This window comes from Pteropus alecto, unplaced genomic scaffold (genome assembly GCF_000325575.1).
Source record: "Pteropus alecto unplaced genomic scaffold, ASM32557v1 scaffold92, whole genome shotgun sequence".
NCBI lineage: Eukaryota > Metazoa > Chordata > Mammalia > Chiroptera > Pteropodidae > Pteropus > Pteropus alecto.
The window spans coordinates 5,117,684-5,138,676 of NW_006432447.1; the positions used below are offsets into that span (position 1 = coordinate 5,117,684).

At 32.0% G+C, this 20,993-nt stretch overlaps 1 protein-coding gene and 1 pseudogene across 3 annotated transcripts in view; both read left to right on the plus strand.

Moving 5' to 3' along the window:
- Positions 1-20,993, plus strand: part of STAG1 (stromal antigen 1) — a 333,229-nt gene that overhangs the window by 239,894 nt on the left and 72,342 nt on the right. For all 3 annotated transcript variants that reach the window (XM_025043566.1, XM_006907217.3, XM_006907218.3), the window contains 7 exons: positions 2,523-2,640; positions 7,228-7,331; positions 12,557-12,649; positions 12,756-12,845; positions 13,004-13,207; positions 14,226-14,296; positions 15,540-15,627. In XM_025043566.1, coding sequence (XP_024899334.1) covers positions 2,523-2,640; positions 7,228-7,331; positions 12,557-12,649; positions 12,756-12,845; positions 13,004-13,207; positions 14,226-14,296; positions 15,540-15,627 — 768 coding nt within the window. The remainder of the gene's footprint in view (positions 1-2,522; positions 2,641-7,227; positions 7,332-12,556; positions 12,650-12,755; positions 12,846-13,003; positions 13,208-14,225; positions 14,297-15,539; positions 15,628-20,993) is intronic.
- LOC112476074 lies at positions 6,789-6,907 on the plus strand (annotated as a pseudogene).

Sequence of the window (20,993 nt, forward strand, 5' to 3'; positions counted from 1 at the left end):
TTTATAGATGAATTACCTCTCAGTTAACTAGGATTGCCTGAACTGATCATCTGACTATTTTTGTTTTTCTGAGATGTTAAATGGTAACATTTTAATAATAAAATTCTAAAATATTGAAAGAGATTTACAGTCCATGGAGTAGTTTCCCTCTTTTATATATGAATTGTGGTGAAATCTGCCTAAACTAGTTGTTAATTTTCTTTTTTTGTATCAAAAAGTGACATTTTAAAGCAATCACAACTTTTATAGCAATCATTGGTTCTCATGACAAAATACCTTACATATTTTAGATGTGTGCCAAATGGTATAATAAACGACTTGAATACTTCAGATTTCACTATAGGTAGTGACCACAGGATTTACTGTACAAACTGTGTTGCTTTTCAGAGTGACAAGGATGCTATTAATAATTATTCCAAAGCAATAAGCATAACCCAGAACATTTCTGGACAATCTAGAAGTAAGGTCACCCTCCTTCTAGGCATATAGAACAATGAGACTAATTATGATAGTCATTTAAGACAGAAAATTAACAGACATTGATCTATCCAAGGAATCTGCAGAGTGCTCATTCCTAGTGCACGAATAGTAACTTTTCTGTTTGTTTGTTTTTATATGTCCTTCAGAATTCACAATGACTGGCTTTTTTTCAGCAGAGAATAAAACCCAGTGTAGGAGTTATTAATGAATTTCAGGCTTAATAACTTGAAATGACTATTTGCATTATAAAATATTTTTATCAAATAAATCATTGTAACATTCCATTATTCATTGAACTCCTTTAGTGTATTTAACAATTTGACAGAAAAGTTAGCAGACAGAGAAAACTTGAAGTAAAATATCGTGGATAACCAACCTTGAAGCCAATTAAAGATGAATCAGAATGCACCCAGAAAAGTATAACTAAGTCACCAGGAATATGACATTAGTTTGTCTTATATACCAGTTTAGAGGCAGTACTATAAATAAATTAGATATAACAGGGTAAAATATACACAAGAAGAAATACTAATCGATATTACTGGCTTTGACAAAAAATTCATTGGGAGACTGTGGTGTGTGTGTGTCTGGGTATGGTTTTCAGGAGGCATTTCAGGAGTCCAAATGAAATTTGAAATGCAATGGAAATGAAGTATAGACTTGTGAAGGTCAAATGAGGCAGAGCTTTAAATTGGTCATCAAAATGCACGTTGAAATTAAGAATAATGATAGAATTAGGAGTAAGTAAGAAAACCAACTCACATGTCAAATGTGCCAAAATATGTGTAGACAACCAGTAGATAAGAAAGGTGTGCATTTGCAGGACACTACTCATGATGAAAAATCTAAGTACAAGCACATATAACTGAAATAAGAATTATATGAAATAATACTTACTTTTCCGTGTGCTATATACATTCTTCTACTTTGTTTCATATTTTGAAACTTCAGTTTCAATGCATTAAATTAGTTAATAGAGCACGACCAATGTATTAGTTTATAGATTGTAACTTTTGAATGGGTTGCAATCTATAATTTGGTAAACACGGATCTAGAAAGTGGTTTAGCTGGATGTCATGAGCCTCAAAGATGGAATAACTTTTTTATACAAGGGTGGAGAAGTTAATTTTAAGTAGCAGAAACAAGAACAATACTAATACCTTCTCTGTTTACATTCTCTGAAGAGCTTTAATGGAATAATCTTCATATTTTAATAACTAACAAGTGGAAGAAAATTTGGTGAAGTGTTAGATAAGGAACGTGGTGTTTACCGTGGGAACATGTCAAGAAAATTGTCAAGAGTAATGAGCAGCAAAAGGTGGGGCAGGAGGTGGGATGGGAAATGCATTGAGTTAAATGGAAATGAAAGTAGAAAAGAGATGGAGTAAGTTACATTTTGACCTTGACTAAGATGACAGAGATGTAAAGTAAGTAAAGCTGGTACCAAAGTTTCAAATGGAATTCCGGGAGAAAGAAACCAATTTCCTTTAAAAGAAAAAAAAATAGTTACAAAGAAAATCCAAGAATAGTGAAAAGTGACCTAGATCTAGTTTATAATTTCAGGAATTCTGTTAATTATTTATGCTGTCAGTTTCTTCATCGATAAATTATATTACTGGTCTAGGAGACCCTTTACTATTAGAAAAATATTTTTTTGTTTGAGTCTACATAGTGCACCCCATTGTTGACAGTAGAATAGAAATTGCGTGCGTGCGTGTGTGTGTGTGTGTGTGTTATTCTCTAAGTGGCTCTTAGAACATTGTGACCACGCTATTTTAATTATGAAGAAAATGGTTTGTTAGTTTTTTGTTACAGTTGACATTCAGTATTATATTAGTTTCAGGTGTACAGCATAGTGGTTAGACATTTATATAAGTTACAAGATAAATCCCCGATAAGTCTAGTACCCTCACCTAATAGCATACATAGTTATTACAGTATTATTTACTGTATTTCCTAAGAAAATGGTTTATTAACTCAAAACATTATTAGTAGTTTCTTCATTAAATGTTCTTCAGTCATGCTTGATTTGTTCTTTTTAGTTACATGAACATGCAGCCTACTTGGTGGACAGTTTGTGGGAGAGCTCTCAAGAACTGTTGAAAGACTGGGAATGTATGACAGAGTTGCTGTTAGAAGAACCTGTTCAAGGAGAGGAAGGTATAGTATTTTGACACATTGATTTACATACTGTTTTGGGTTTCCATTAATAATAATACCATCCTGTAGAGATCACTTCTTAAAAACAAATATATGCAAGCACGCTGTGTATCATTTTGCAAAGAGAACAGTTTATTTCCTATAACAAGTAAAGATATCTCAACAGCTTAATAACATCTTTCTCAATTGACTGCTGCCACACTGCATCATTTTAAAAATTCATATGTATCTTGCAGGATTCAAAACAATTTTCATTATGCTGATTGATTTGAGCCACAAAATACTGACATACTTAATGTAAGAAGAAAATATGCATCCTGAATCTTTTTACTGTATTTATATGTGATCTTGGGAAAGCCTTTACCACAAAAGGATTTAGTTAGACCACAACCATCCCCATTTGTTATATTTTCTTAAATAAAGTCATTTATACCTAGCTATTCAAGAAGTAGGGAAAAGTAATTGCCATATGTTAAATTCCAAAGTATACATCTTATTACATGTTACATAATAGCAAGAACAGCAAAATGGATATATATATCTAATAATTAGTTCCTTAAAACTACAAATACTTTTTTCAGTATAGGACTTGTTTTTCAACTAGCCCACAATAGTACTTTAAAGAACTGTTTTTCATTTAATTTATTACAACAGTTCTGGAATGTAAATGATACTTTGATATAAGTGGCGCTTATAGTAAACATGGATTTCAGAATCAAAAGAAATAGATTCAGATTTTTAACTCTATCCTTGGTGACGAAGGTGTTCGTTTTTTGATCTTTAGCTTCCTTTTCTTTATAACATAGAGACTATTTTCCTTATAAACCTTATGTTGTCATTGTAGGGATTAAATGAGATAGTATACTATTAATTTCCTATTCTGCTTCCCCTACTGTTCTGTGTGGTTCAAACCTCTGAGGTAATAGAGCAAATGAGCTATCTCCTACAGTAGACTATCAACTAATAGGTCACCAGGAGAGTGACCATCCCCCATTGTTCACTCCAGGTAGTGATGCTACCTGGCATTATCTGCTCTGGCTTTGACAAAATTCAGTGAGAGAAATAACAGGTATGCATCATACCCAGATACATTCCAGTAAACTGGCCTAAATTGCCTCTTTTAAACTAAAAATATTTGCCTCAAACTTCATTCTTAATCTGTAACCAAATCCTTCCCAGTCTTTTCCCAGATTTTCTGTGTGTATGTGTGTGTGTTATCCATATCCTTGGTAAGAAGATGGCCCCTATTACTAAGTTGACAGGGCCTTCTGCTCACAAAGTCAAACTTTTAACTGTATTCCTGATTGTTTTCATTTTTGTGATCACAGGAATATGAACATAGATTCTATATTTACTCCATTTTACTTTACTTACTATGTTCTTACTAAGTTCACTGATTCATGCATTCTATATGTAATGTAATATTTTCTCTAATAAAATCGATTCTCCTTCTAATCACTACTGCCCAATCAACACTTGAGCAAAGTGCCTGGCATAGTCTTTACTAATGTGTTCCATCCATTTTCCTTTCCTTGCTTGTGGCCGTAGAATCAGCACGTTGTCCATGGGTTAGAGCTTCTTGTTTATTATGATTCCAAGCCATTTTTTTTTTATCACACCATGTTCTATAAGTTTATTTCCAAGGATAAGGGAGGCAGGGGATACAAATTAAGGGAAGAAGAGCCAAGGTGGTAAGCTTTGGTATTATTAACTTCTTTACTCTCATTTAAATAAGATATGTAAGTCAGTAAATAGTGATGAAAGTTTGTCAGTCAATTAAGTGACTGAATTTGGGAAGGCATGGCTGGTACAATTATTGCATAACAAGTACAGAACTATATCTACCTCAAGACTCAACTTCTTTCATGTGTTTATCCAAATGCATGCTGTGCTGCATAGCTCTGACATGGAATGGCATCCAAATCAATTTTCTGTGCTAGTATTTTGATATATTTTAGAGTAAAAAAATGTTACTAGTAACTTATTTTAAGACTAATCAGAAATTAAGTTATATTTGAGATAGATAGATTGTGATAGACGTTCCAGTGGATCAAAGTCTAGTTAGCAGTTAGACTTAAAGGACTATTTTTTATTTGGGAAAACAAACATATTGTCAAAGACTACCAATAGCAATTTAAATGACGGTTGCTGTAAGACTGCCTTGCAGTGTTTTTTAAGGAACAGGGTTTTTTGGGTGGCTGTGTGTGTGTGTGTGTGTGTGTGTGTGCAGTGAAATCAAATTACAGAATAAATTTTTAGTGTAAATTGAGTGTCTGGGTAACAGGTTACCAGGTAACAAAACCATTAACTTCAGCTTCTTCACCTATTTTTTTAAAAAGACCTTTAACTAGATAATCTTCTGTGGTCCTTTCTTATGCTAAAATTATGTGATCTAGTTGATGAGTGAAGTAAATATGGATAAATGGAATTCTTCAAAGCAAGGAATCATTAACTCATTCATAATTTAAAAATATTTATTGACCACTTTCTATATGCTAGCTAGTATACTAAGCACTGAAGTCAATTCACTGCCCATATGCAGCTTACATTATAGTGGGGAAAACATACCAAAACCAAGTAAACAGCATAATTTCAAGAGTTTATAAGTATAGTGGATGATAATAATGAGTGGTCCATCTTTAGATTGAATCCTGAAAGGAAGATCTCTCTGAAGAGGCACCTGTGAACCAAGAATCTTAAAGAATGAGGGAGCTTGCCATGGGAAGTGTCAAAAAAGGAGTACTTTAGATAGAGGAAATAGCAATTGCAGAGTATCTGAAGCATGATGATAATTATGTTCCAGAAGCTGCACTAGCTAGAGCATAATGAGCCGGTGGCACAAGATGAGAAAGGCAGAAGCCAGATGATGTTTAATCTTTTAATTCATAAGTGAATTTATTTACTTCATTTTAAGTGTAATAGGGAGCCATTGAAGGATTTTAAATAGAAGAGTGATGTGATCCAGTTCTTATTTTAAGAAAAATGCTTTTTATAAACATGGTTTGGAGTAGGCAGACCAGTTAGGTAACTGGTGCAGTGTTCCTTGTGGAAAATGATTAAAATAACATAAAAGAAGAAGATGGATTATAAAGAAGGAAAGAGCTAAGAGCTAATCATGGCTAAGTTTCCAAGATTGTGGATAGGGGACAAAAACAGGGAGAGCAAGAGAGATAAGAGCTCTAGCAAGCTTTAAAAACGGTAACAGATTATTGTACTTTGTAGAAGCCCAGCAAAGAAGGTGTTCAAGAGAGCTACAGTTAATAGGTTAACATTGCTAAGGAGAAAAAAGACTAGATGATATAGGTCATTGGTGACTTTTAAGCATTTTTTTCCAATGGTAGTAAGGAGAGAAGTCAGAGTTCATGGTGGTAAGAATGAAGTCAGTAATGAGGAAATGGAGATGACGTGCAAAGAGGTTTCTGAAGACTTAGAAAGTTGCGTAGTTATCTGACAATTCATAGTATGAACAAGTACCTGTTTGTTTCGGTCATTGTATTTGACTCTTGTATGTGGCTTAAGGCTTGCTTGCTTTCAATTTTATTATCCGATTTTGCTGTCATATCCCAAAAGGGCTTTCAATTAAATTTCAACTGTTTTACATTTACCTTGTCTAAGTGAATGATTTCAAATTATAAAGGAAATAACAAAACTGATGTCATTGGACACTGCGTAAAGTGGGTTATTTTTCAACACTAATCTGATTTTAGTGTATAGTAGGGGAATGTTTCCATAGTTGAGATAACTTGTTTTCTTTTTCCTCGCTTTCCATAGAACTATGTTTTCTTCCTAAATAAAACTAAATGTATTTAGTTCATAGACAACCTGGTCATGTTTTTATCCCCAGCCAAATGTGAAAAAATTATGCAATTCTAGAATCATAAAAATAGAAACTTAATTGTTTTATATGCTTTTTCATATTAGGCACTGGAATATGGAGTATAAATGGAAAAGCTAGTTATTTCATGTAGCTTTTCTAAGATAAACTAAAGTTCATGTATTATTCCTAAGACAATTAAAATATTAAAACAATGATTGAATTATTTAAGGTAATTATTCATATGAGAATGCGGTGACTTGAAGAATATTCAAAATCTATTGTTAATTTAAAAATATTTAGCATGATCTTTTATTTAAAAAAATAATAATTTGTCTATGGCCATGCTACCCTGAACAGGCCTGATCTCATCTGATCTCAGAAGCTAAGCAGGGTCAGGCCTGGTTGGTACTTAGATGAGAGACCACCTAGGAAGACTGGGTGCTGTAGATGTAAAAAAATAAAAAACAAAAAATAAATAACTTATATGAACTTTGAAATGATGTAAAAGGAAATACAGTAAAATTCTGGTGGTTCATGGTTTTAGAAAAGGCCAGGTATTAGAAGAAACCATAATTTATCATCTTTTTATTTTGTATACCTCTTTCTTGTTTGACTTATATTAAGCACATACTACTTTTTAAAAAAAGTACAGAATTTAACTTCAGTCTTTAATCAGTAATAAAATGTTTACAGTTTTTTATAATTGTGTTTATTTTTAATACATTTTTATTGTAAATCTATTCATACTAATGTGTTTTGTTTCACCTTAGCAATGTCTGACCGTCAAGAGAGTGCTCTTATAGAGCTCATGGTTTGTACAATTCGTCAAGCCGCTGAGGCACATCCTCCCGTGGGAAGGGGTACTGGCAAAAGAGTAAGTTATATTAGTGAGAAATCTGCCACAAGGTTTTTAATGTTATTAACTGTCATAAATATTTGGAAATTTTGCTGATATGTGTATCCCTAAAAATATGATATTTTTGCAAATGAAACGTACTGTGATGTTTCATCTTTATATCCTATCTGCTATACTCAGGTTCTAAAAGTAGGTTATTTTCTTCCATGTTCCTATAGCACCTGGACCTGCTTCTACTCTAGTGCTTTTAAGAATTTTCCCATTCATATCTGTTAGATGTGCAGAAAGGCTCTGAAGGCAAACTGCCTAATTTGCAAGCCCTTCCATTTAGCAACTATGTAATCTTTGGATATTATTTTCTTTGTGCCTTTATTTCCTCATCTCTAATATGAGGGCTAATAATGTAAGTTTTATTGGTATTAAAGATGAATTGAGATAATCGTATTTGGGAGGGCTGACTCTAGTGTTATGAAAACTGGTAGGCACTTCCCCTCTGCCAAAAAAGAAAAAGTATAAAAATATTTTTAAATGTAAAAACAAACAAACAAAAGTGTCAGAGTTCTGGAAATTTACCAAAGATAAACAAGTTGAGAAGCATTTTTCTTGAAAAACTGCTAAAGCTTCCAGCAAAAGCATCAAGAATATATGGCCTTCTTGCCTTCTTACAATATACACAGCCCCACAAGTTTGGTTGATAAGATCTATAATTTTACCAGAGTGGTGTTGTCTACAAAAACCAGGAGTTTTGCTGTCAGAGGGAGTAGACTCTATAATGCACAAGTAGCAAATGTCCTTTTGTCAACTAGAAGTGGCAAACTTGGTAGAAACAACCAAGGAAAACTCACAGTTGTGATATTCAGTGGTTGTGGTCCCAGTTGGTAACAATGAACCAGCCAAAAATCTAAAAAATCCTGGAAATAAGGAATCTATAAAAAAGATTAGCTCTCTACACATCTTTGGCTGACTGAGGAACCTGAGAGAACAACAGAAAATAAAAGTCAAGCCAAACTTAAGAACTGACTGAACTTTGAATATGCTTTAACCAAAAAATCAGATCTCAGAAGGGAGAAGCCTTATTGATTAGACAAATATTTGAGCACAACCTCTGCCCAAATCATTGACTGACCAGTAATCTGTTGAAAAACGTGGTACTCCTAGGAAAACAAGCTAAATAAAACAATAAGAATAAAAATTCTAAGCAGAGGCTATACACCATGGGAGAGATAATTACACAGATTAAGTTAAAGATCACAAATTTTTAAAATGAAACTTAAAAAGTAAGTTAAATTGCATAGTTATGGTAATATATTGTCCATATATGTCTACTTTTCCAGAATTACATCCATGAAATAAAACAGTAAAATGTGATCAGGGAAAAAAAGCAGACAACAGAAATGGCTTCTCATTAGGTCCAGAGAGTGCAGCAGCAATAGGATTATAATTCACTTTGGGGAAGAGTGGCAACTGTGTCATGTTGATTTATCAAAAACTGTGGAGGCCAGAAGACATAGAATGATATGTTCACTGAAGGACAACAAAATTGCCAAACAAGAATTCTAAATCCAGTAAAATTATCTTTTAAATAAGAAGGTGAAATAAGAATATTCCCACATAAATAAAAATTGAGGGACATGTCGTTAAAAGATCTGCCTTAGAAGAAATATTAAAGGAAGTTTTTCATGCTCTAAAGAATAATACTAGGTATTAACTAATCAACAAGAAGGCATGAAGAGTACCATAAATAGTAAATATGTGGTGGATAGAAAAAGCTGTGTATTTTATATATACATTTTTCTTTTAATTTCTTTAAAGCGACATGAGATTATTTAAAGCAATAATCATGGCACTGTAGTATGAAGATTATATGATACATAGATATATGTGACAACAAAAGCACAAAGAAGGCCATAGGAAATGGAACTATATTGGAACAAAATTGCTATATTTCACTATAATTAATTTAGTATTAACCTGGAGTCTTTTGTAATAAGTTAAAAAAGTATATTGTAATCGCTAAAGCAACCACTCATACCTAAAAAAGAAAAACAAAATCAATAGTGAAGTTATAATAGTACACTAAAAATGTTTAACCCCAAAGAAGGCAGTAACACAGAAACACAAAAAAGACATGAGACATACAGATAACTAGCAAAATGGCTGACATAAATTCAACCATATCAAAAATTACATTAAATGTAAGAATACACATGTAGGAAAGAGTCCCAAAAGTGGATATCGAGAAAACTGTGGACTGAGTATGAAATGATACCAAGGAATTATTGTTTAATTTTGTTGGCAATGATAAGTTTTATTAAGTCTTCCTCTGTCAGAGACATATACTTAAATATTTATGGGTGAAATGATATACAAAAAATTTGCCTTAAAATGCTTCTGTAAAAATTACTTTAGGGGAATTGATAAAATAATAATGGTAGAATGAGTATTCTTGAAATTTTCCAAAGTAAAAATTTAAAGATATGTATTACCCCAACTTTGAGAACCTATTCAGGCTAATTTCTTAACCTTTTGATATGTCTTATCATTTTTTGGAGCAAGATACCCAAGTTGACTTTCTACCTTTAATGTTTATATTATCTATTGGTATATAAAAAATTACTTAAAATCTTAAATTACAGAGTTAAGAGACTTAAAATAATAAGCCTTTATTATTTCATAGTTTCTGTGGATGAGAAACTTGGAAGTGGCTTAGCTCTTCTTTTGGCTAAGGGTCTCTCGTAGGGTTTCAGTTCAAATGTTAGCCAGGGCTTTAGCCTCTGAAGGCTTGATTGTTAATATACTATTTCCATAATGACTCTCTCACATGGCACACAAGTTAGTGTCGATTGTTGGTTGGAAGCCTTAGATCCTCACTGTGTGGACCTCTCAGTTCTGTTAGAGTGTTCTCATGACACAGCTGCCACTCTTCCCCAAAGTGAATGATCCAAGACAGAGTGTAGTAGAATGATTGATCCAAGATAGTAAGGTGGGCACTTTTGTGTTTTTTGTTTGTTTGTTTGTTTGTTTGTTTAACCTAACCCTCAAAAGTCACACAGAATTATTTCCCCAATATCCTAGTGTTACACATGTCAGCTTTATTCATTGTTGGAAGAGACTTATAAAGGCATGAATAACTGGAGACAGGAGTCATTGAGAGGCTGATCCTACACTGTCCTAGCACAGGAATCTCCATTGAGCCCTGATTGCTTTCAATATAGAATAGTATTTAAATATCAAAATCTTGGCACTGAGAGTATTCATTGTCAACTAACTGGTTATCATTTCTGCTAGGCACTTTTAGTAGACAGAACTAAGAAATTTGTTTCTATATATAAATATATATGTTAAAAACATTCTTATTGATAAATTTTTGACTTAAATTTAACATAACAGGGTTTTTTGCCTCTATGATTCTGTATTCTCATTTTTCTTTTATGGAAATGTGTAAAACATTTACATGACATCGAAACTATGTAAAAATATACATTCAGACAAGTCTTTCTAATATATCTCCCTATACACCCCATTCCTACCAGTAACTGTTTTTATTTGTTTTTGGTTTATCTTTGCAGTGTTTCATTTCGTAAATATAGGTAAATGCATGCATACATACAGATACATGTATCTTATTCTACTTCCTCTTCTTTCTCAATCTTCAAAAGTAGCATACCTTATATAGTGTTCTGTACCTTATTTTTTCCATTTAACAGTATATCCTGGATATCATTCCCTAACTTTATTTGGAGATCTTCATCCTCTTGTGGCTACATGGTATCCATTATGTGGATTAAAATGACACTATTGAGTGTCTTTTGGGGGTGGGGGCGGGGGTTGTTGCCAGTCTTTTCTGTTAGAAATAATTTGTTGTGAATAATCTTGTGTCATTTCATGCTTGTACCAGGTGTATTGGTGGGATAGATTGCTAAAAGCGGGATCACCAAGTCAAAAGAAAAATATATATACAGTTCTGTTAGATATTGGCAAATTTCCCCTTCATAGGTATTATGCCATTTTTGCTATCCCATCAGAGAGATTGTGAGGATTAAATGAGTGCCTGACCTAATGATCATTTAATCAATGATAGCTATTTCCCTAAAATCAACATTTTTAGACCTTTCATACATTCTCAAATGAATTTCAAGACTTTTCAATAGCCCAAATACATTCCTAGATGTATTTCTACTTTATACATAATCCTTTTCATTGATTTATGCAGAACTAAACATAATAATCATTCCAAAATGATTCTTTTATATGTATAAGTCCCAGAAAGAGTCAAATAGGAGGTTCCATTACTTCTGTCACATATTCTCAAACATTGGGGTTCACATTTATAAAGTGGCAATTTATACTGGAATATTTGTTTTGTGAAACCATTTAACATTATGATGGTAAATTCCTTCAAAATAATAACAAAATGCCTAAGGCAAGCTCAGGGAGGACAGAAACCTGTGGAGCAGAAGGTCAAAAACTCGCTTGATCTTGATTTTCAGTACAAATATAGACTGTGAAAGTAGCGCCTCAAAATAATAATAATGATAACACAACAACAACAACATGCAGAATGTTTTGGAAAAATGATTATCTTAATTGAGTTTGCATTTTAATATTTTATTTTTGGAACCATGCATGATTTAACTAGTTGAGTACAGGCTAAGGTGATGGGGCATCATCAGCTTGGATTTGTTCAGTGACCACAGGCTATACTGCTCTGTCTTGATTATTGCCTAACAGATTTATGAGTTTCAAGGAGAACCAAATATAAATGAGTCCAAAGGTATTGTTAGTATATGCTATAAAAGTAAATGAAAATTTATTAGCTGCTGATGGTATTTAAAAAGTAATACTTTCTGAAGTATTTTTAGAAAAGTATTTAACATAAGGGAGATCACTGTGAACATATTGAGATTAAAACTAGAAAAATTACTTCTCCATTGGTAGCAATATTTTTATATTCATAGATTATTATAGATTAATAGAAATGTTTATTTTGTTTTCATTTAATCTAAATAAGTAGTAATTTATTTAAACTTTATTCTTAAATAAGTAGCTATAAATAAAATAGTAATACATATTAACTAGAAATTTGCATAAAATTACATGTTTTTATTTTAATGATTAGTTTATTACGCTCTTAAAATTCTTGGTTACATTATCTGCCATGCTTCATCATTCTGTGTAACATCCTAGATTTATAAATTGGTACATAACACTCTTACTCTTTGCCCATTTAAATTTATTTCTAGGTGCTAACTGCCAAAGAAAGAAAAACTCAAATCGATGATAGAAACAAATTAACTGAGCATTTTATTATCACACTTCCTATGTTGCTATCAAAGGTACAGTTTTATTTACATTTTTATGATAATCTATTACTGAGTTTGCTTAGTACACTACACTATTAAAGTAATTACTTTGTTTTTTCTTTGCTTCTCTTCCTTCTAGTATTCTGCAGATGCAGAGAAGGTAGCAAACTTGCTACAAATCCCACAGTATTTTGATCTAGAGATTTATAGCACAGGTAGAATGGAAAAGGTAAGATACTATGAAATTAAAAATTCTGCTATTATTGTCCATTTTATTAACTGGATTATTTTAATTTTATGTGGTCATATAGGCTTATTTGTTATTTGACAAATGCTTATTTTTTGTTATTGATCTCAATATCATAGTTTTTCTTTTTTCCTCCTCAGCATCTGGATGCTTTATTAAAACAGATTAAGTTTGTTGTGGAGAAACATGTAGAATCAGATGTTCTAGAAGCCTGCAGTAAAACCTATAGCATTTTATGCAGTGAAGAATATACCATCCAGAACAGAGTTGACATAGCTCGAAGCCAGCTGATTGATGAGTTTGTAGATCGATTCAATCATTCTGTGGAAGATCTATTGCAAGAGGTCTGTTACTGATTAAAGTGAATGTGTACATGTAATAATTTTGGCTAATCAAGTTAGCAAGTGTGTAAATTATTTCCATTTTAAAATAAAATTTAGTAGAATTTGCTGCCCTTTTTTAAACTTAGTAGCATTATTGCAATTGTCCATCCTATAAAGATCAACCTTGGTCATATTTTATTTTTATTTAAAGAATCTGTTTCATAAAAGTTATATATTTTTTTTCTTTTTTAAGAAAAATCTTCTTAAGGATTGACTTTTAAATCATTTTTTATTTTCTGTTTTTTAAACCTAATTTGCATTTTAGTAATACTAAATTATAATGTGCTTATGAATAGGACATAAAAATTAAGTGTGTTTTTAAGGGATGGCTGATTAACAGTGGTGTGCCCAAGATAGCAGGAAGCATCTCCAACTGGTTATTTTTATAATTATTTCTATGATTCCCGCCCCCTGTATTGTCCCTCCAACATGCTTAAGGCATTCTGAACCTTCACAGCTTTCTATGCTCCAACACAGCCTGATAGCATTTTCTTTTTAATCCATGTAACCAGTTTTTCCCTACTTTTAATCTTTAATTTTAATTTTTTTCAGCTATTTTTGGCTTTTGGTTGTGATTTCGAAGCTACAGTAGTAATTGACAAACAGTAAAATGTTTGAAATAACTATTAAATCTCTAAAGTACATACTCTTTCACTCAGTAATTTCAAGGAACTTATCCTAAAGTATTAATCAGAAAAGTGTATAAAATCATGTTTATTGACATTGTTTAAAACACAAAAATTGGTTACCTCTTGGTGCTGGCATTATGGGTGTTTTTTACTTTTTTTTTTTTTGCTTTATTTGTATTTTGTTATTTACCAACATTGAATATGTACTACCTATATAATAAAGAATTTTTCTTCAGGCAGTAAGTATTAATAGACTTTCATGTGAACTAGTAAGTATTAATAGACTTTCATGTGAACTTGAGGATGAGTAAAGTTATAGTAATTAGGTGATGTCTGTTTCCTATTTATAGGGAGAAGAAGCTGATGATGACGATATTTACAATGTTCTTTCTACATTAAAGCGGTTAACTTCTTTTCACAAGTACGTGGTTTTATTTAAAGTAGATTTAATGGATAACATATTAGCAAACATAAAGCAGACTGATTTTCTTTGTAACATTTAACATCCATACAACAGTGGGAAATTTATTTGGATTTTTTCCAAACTAATAATGGAGTTTTATTATAATTTGGTTACTTAAGGAGTAAGATTTATCATTCAGTGTAATGAATGTATACTGTAAACGTTTAATTAGTATTTTTTTTTTGCAGATTTGATGAACTTATTCCATAAGCTAGAGTTTCATAGCTATAGTTTTCAATTGATAGCTTTTAAAAATCTTACTAAATAAGAAATAATGTTTTGGGGAAAGCCATGAAAGTTATTTCTATGAGCTTTTATTCCTGAACCGTTGTTGTTTGTTTATATAGCCAAAACAGTTGGATTTGAATAAGGTATAAAAGTTCATTCACTGAAATAAGTGTCATTTTCAAATTGTAATTTGCATGTTCCTTATGATAAAGTAGGCTTATCTTCTCTATAGAGAAAGGAAAATAGAGAACTTTGTTGTCATAAAAATGTTTAGATACAGTCCTTACATTAATGAATACTTCAGATTTCAAAGCATTCTCTAAAATCTAAGCCTTTTCTTTATACATAAGTACATTTTTTGGAATTTCATGGAGAAACAAACTCTTACTTAAAAAAATATTTTGATGTTTGGGGAAAAATGTTGATGGCCAGTGATCTATTGTTTTTAGTAGTAGAGCTTACTAGGATTTAAAATCTCAGCATTATCATTCAGAATTCCTCAGTCCATATAAATAGCTACACTGAAGTTATTGTGCTTTACCATATTTTCTTTCCCCTCATTTTGTCAAATCTGTCAAAAATACACATGTATTTATATTTTGAAATTGTGAATGGATTTTAAAATACATTTGTTTGAATATATTTTAAAATATATCAGAAAGAAGGAAAGGTTACCATCTATGGAATATGAGCTTCGGTGGACCCATTTAACTGAAATGTTGTGAGGTTTTGTTACTGATTTCTTTAATGAATTCCTGATAACAGCTTGAGTTCTCTCCATCTTCCTCCTCTCTCCATCTCATTCACCCCTTTCTTGCTTCCTAAGTATCAGCACTTGAACCTTTCCTTTATGTATCTTTTTCAGTTTTATAAGAAAATGAAATTACTTTATTCCTCCAGTCACTAAAAGTGAGCTTAAATTTAAATTTTCTTCCACTCTAGAGTAAAGTTAATGCATTTTTGTTTATTTTAGTGCTCATGATCTCACAAAATGGGATCTGTTTGGTAATTGCTACAGATTATTGAAAACTGGAATTGAACATGGAGCTATGCCAGAACAGGTAGGAGTTTATTGATATTCATTCTATGTCATTTTAGAAAGCTAAGCTTTTCTGAGATCACACAGGATAATCAAAAGCTTTTCATAAAATGTAACTGATAATTCTTTAATGCAGCCACCTCCTTTGAGGATTATTGCCATAGTGATTGAATGTTACTGATAGGTATATATCTTCGGATTTGAACAGGAAAAAATATAGAACTTTTGCTATATGTTCTCAAAATTTTAACATTAAGATAAACATTATTACTCTTGTAGGAAAAATATCATTACATACTACAGTAGCAGTTCCAAAACAATTCGATATAATGAAAATTTCTGATTGTGGCTGTATTCCAGGCACTATTCTAGGTATTATTGATAATAGTAAGCCTTAGGTATGGCTTAGTTTTTGTAGTAGAACCACAGATAAATAAGTTTGGGGACCTTTAACAGATTGTAGAACTTTGCATTCCTTTGGAAGCTGGAGTGGAAAGGGCAGGAATTCAACAAACTTTCTTTAGTTTGGGAGAGAATTAGAATAGCTAACTTAATTCTATATGAGAATTAAGTCGTTAATTGTTAACAATTATTGTAACAGTTGTTAAGTTATTGCAGTTTTACCATTGTTAAAGTTAATTTTATTGTTAATAATTACAATTATTATTAATAACAATCTTATTGTTAACAAGAATTATTTTGAACATTGCAGACATTCATTTATGTGAACCAAAATACCAACCCCATAGTTAGATAAAAGTAGTATTTAGGGGTGATTCATCCATTCTCTTTTGGTAGTATAGAATGCTTAGATGACACTTAATTGCAATAAGAATTTCAGTAGATATCACAAAATTGTAATTTTATATTAAAGGTCAGTCACAGAAACAGTGCTTTATTATTGCTGTGATTAATTTTTTAAGTTGGCTAACACTATTCATGTTTTTTATTCCCATTTAATGTAACAACCACTTTTAATAACAAATGCCCCTGATGATATTAAATATTTTAATTGTAGCTTGTAGAAAGAGGCTAATATTGACCCTGTTATTTTTCTTCATTTACTGTTGACTCTTCAACTTTCATCCTCTTCATTTTAAACTTTTTAATAGCCTAAACGCAATTCACTAATATTCTCAAGCTGTGTTTGCTTCTAAGTTGAAAGGAAATAAAAGAGTTAAAATGTTCTTCTTTTGCTTTTCTTATTTTCCTCAAGAAGAGTATAAGAATAACAACTCTATCATTTGGAGATTGTAACTATCTAAATTTATTTCTTAATTCAATACAGTATCATTTATTGTCTTAGGAACTGACTTGTAGCAGTCTCACAGTGTTGTCTTCTGTGGTTATTTCAGTTTTCTATTACTTTTCACTGCATATGTATTATTTTCCCCAATTTATTTTAGTTTTTTTATGAGAACATGTATGACATTTGCTTTAATTTCTTAGATACATATTTTTAAACTATAAAAATGTGTATGAAGTTTGAGAGCATCACTACTAGATTATACTCTTGTTCATTTTAGCAAATTAGAAATTGTTTAACATGTAGTAGTTCTTAGAAACATCTCTTTAGATACCCAGGATTGAAAATTCAAAAACTATATTCAACCAGTTCTTTGTAGGACCATGCAAGCTCATATTTTTAGATTCCAACTCTATACTTTAAATTAGAGTCCAGAGAAAATATCATAGAACTACCAAAATGTTTGCTATTATTAACTCTCAGTCATGCTTAATATTTTTAAGATACCTTAAAATGTACTGTTTAGTTATTTTAAGGAACCGTATTGTCCATATGCTTTACTATTTATTTTTCATAATTACCAATTCAACTAGAAATTTCCCAGTCCCACTGCTCAAGGTTAACTGAAATTTTTCTTCCAGTGATCTATCTTTCCTTGTACTAGTAATGTTTAAAGTCAAATTATAGAAGAATTATAATAGAAAAATAAATTTTCTTGTCTCCTTCACCAGATTCACCAATTGTCGATAGTTTTTCACAATTGCACACTTCCATGGTTTCTCTCTATATGTATTTGTTGATATAAATCATATATTAATAACATTTTTTACAGCAATTTTCCACCAGCCCAGGAGCCAAACCATAATAACACGTTGCCTCTAGTTATGTCTTCCCCCCCCCCGCCCGCTTTAATCTGGAATGGTTTCTCGGCCTTTGGTTTTCTTGACATTGACATTTTAAAGAGTACACACCAGTTACTTTATAGAATGTTCTCAATTTGGTTTTGCCTGCTCTACATGTTTAGATTTAGATTACGCATTTTGGGCAAGAATGCTACATAAATGATATTCTCTCTTCAGTGTATCACATCAGGAGGTATGCGATGTCAGTTTATTTACTATTGGTGATACCAACTTAGATCACTTTAGTAGAGTCTGTCAGTTTTCTCTTGTGTAGAGTTACCATTTTATTGTTTTGTAATTATAAGTAATCTGTGGAAAGCTTTTTAAAAATCATATAAATAGTCTTGGGTTTTTTTAAATCAAAATTTACTGTAATAATTTTAGCATTTGTGATTCTTGCTGGCTCATTTATTACTATCAGGGTCACAAATGAAGACTTAAATGGTGATTTTCTGACTGTCATTTATTTTATATTTATTTGTTGGCATTTTGCTATAAGGAAGAACTTTTTCTTTTATTAATTTATTTCATTTTTACATTTTAAATTTATTTTTTAAATCTAGTATTAATATGGACTCATGCATTCCTCTATTGTTCCTTTCTGTTCACTGATTAAAATTGACTACAACTGTTATTCTTTTGGTGCTCAAATTGTCACAGATTTATCCAGAGGGAATTCCTTTCAAAGCTACTTTGTATGCTTTAGATATATTTTTGAGCACTTCCATTCTTTCTGACACAAGAATATGTTCAGTGTCTGTTGATGTCTTCCCCTATGCTAATGAATTAAAACCTATTAAAAGTTATTAGAATTTTATAGCTGTGATTATTACCTTTTAAAGAACCCACGTTTCTGAATTTATTATAGTATTCATATAACTTTTTGTAAAATAAAAGCAATAAATATTTAAATTCTCCTTATTCTGTTTTGTGCCTATTTCTTGTTGACATAGTTGAAAGTTGAAACCACATCTTAGATAACATCCAAGAAAAATAAAATACTAAACTTATGCTTTAATATATAGTTTCCTAAATTGTCTATTGATTCTAAAAATTGAAAACCCATAAAGAAAATTCGTGAATTATTTTGGTAAATACAGGCATACCTTGTTTTATTGCACTTAGCAAATACTGTGTTTTTTACATATTAAAGTTGTGTGGCAATCCTGAGTTGAGCAAGTCTATCAGTGTCATTTTTCCAGCAGCATTCACTCATTTCATATCTCTCACATTTTGATAATTCTTACAATATTTCAAACTTGCATTATTTTTAAATTCGTTATAGTAATCTGTGATCAGTGATCTTTGATGCTACTTATAACTGTTTTGGAGTGCCACAAACTACGCCCATATAAGATGAAGAACTTAATAAATATTGTGTGTTCTGACTATTACACTGACCCAGCCATTCTCCTGTCTCTCTTCCTCTCCTCGGGCCTCCCTATTCCCTAAGACACAACAATATTGAAATTAGGCCAATTAATAACCCTACAGTTGTCTCTAAGTGTTCCAGTAAAAGGAAGAGTCATTTGTCTCTTACTTTAAATCAAAATAATTTGAAATGATTAAGCTTACTGAGGAAGGCATGCTGAAAGCTAGACCTCTTGCACCAAACAGCTAAGTGGGAAATGGAAAGGAAAAGTTCCAAAAGGAAATTAAAACTGCTACTCCAGAGAATACACTAATGATAAGAATGTGAAACAGCCTTATTGCTGATATGGAGGAAGTATTGTCTGGATAGAAGATCTAACCAGCCTAAATCTCTTTAATTTTGTGAAGGCTGAGAGAGATGAGGAAGCTGGAAAAGAAAATTTTGAACTTGCAGAGAGGTTGGTTCATGAAGTTTAAGGAAAGAAACTGTCTCTGTCTATAACATAAAAGTGCTGATACAGAAACTGCAGCAGGCTATTCAGAAGATCTAGCTAAGATCATTAATGAAGGTGGCTACGCTAAACATTTTCGATGTAAACAAAACAGCCTGACATTGGAAGAAGATGCTATCTAGGACTTCCATAGCTAGAGAGAAGCCAGTGCCAAGCTTCAAAGCTTCAAAGGGCAGGCTCATCCTCTTGTTAAGGGCTAATGCAACTGGTGACTTTAAGTTGAAGCCAGTGCTCATTCACCATTCTGAAACTCCTAGGGCCCTTAAGAGTTATGCTATATCTACTCTGCTTGTGCTCTGTATATGAACAACAAAGCCTGGATGACAGCACATCTGTTTATACCATGATTTACTGAATATTTTAAGCCCATTGTTGAAACCTACTCGGGGAAAAAAGATTTCTTTCAAAATACTACTGATCATTAGCGGGGAAAGAAAAAAGAAAAAATATATATTACTGATCATTGACGATGCACCTGGTCACCCCAGAGCTCTCATGGAGATTAATGTTGTTTTCATGCCCTGTAACAACATCCATTCTCTAGCCGGTGTATCAAGAATAATTTTGACTTTCAAGTCTTATTATTTAAGAAATAATCTGGACAAGTAAATTGAAAACCTGCTGGGAGGACTCACCATTCTAGATGCCATTAAGAACATTTGTGATTCATGGTAAGAGGTCAAAATGTCAACCTTAACAGGAGTTTGGAAGATGTTGATTCCGACCTTTGTTAATGACTTTGAGGTTTCAAGACTTTATTGGAGGAAATAACTGCAGATGTGGTGGAAATAGCAAGAGAACTAGAATTAGAAGCAGAGCCTGAATGTGACTGAATTGCTGCAATCTTATGATATAACTTTAACAGATGAGGAGTTGCTTCTTATGGGTGAACAAGAAAACCTGGTTTCGTGAAATGGAATCTACTCCTGATGAAGATGCTATGAAAATTGTTGAAATGACAAGGATTTAGAGCATTATTACATAGATGCCATTGATAAAGCAGTAACAGGGTTTGAGAGGATTGACTCCAACTTTGAAAGAAATTGTACTGCAAATAAAAAGCTATCAAACAGCATCACATGCTGCAGAGAAGTAGTTTATAAAAAGAAGAGACAGTCAATGCAGCAAACTTTGTTGTCTTATTTTAAGAAATTGCCACAGCCACCCCATCTCAGAAACTACCACCGTTCAGTCAGCAGCCATCAATATCGAGGCAAGACCCCTCCACCAGCAAAACATTATGACTTGCTAAAGGCTTACATTATGGTTAGCATTTTTTAAATTAAGATATGTACATTGGTTTTTAGACATAATGCTATTGGCACACTTAACAGACTACAGTATAGTGTAAACATAA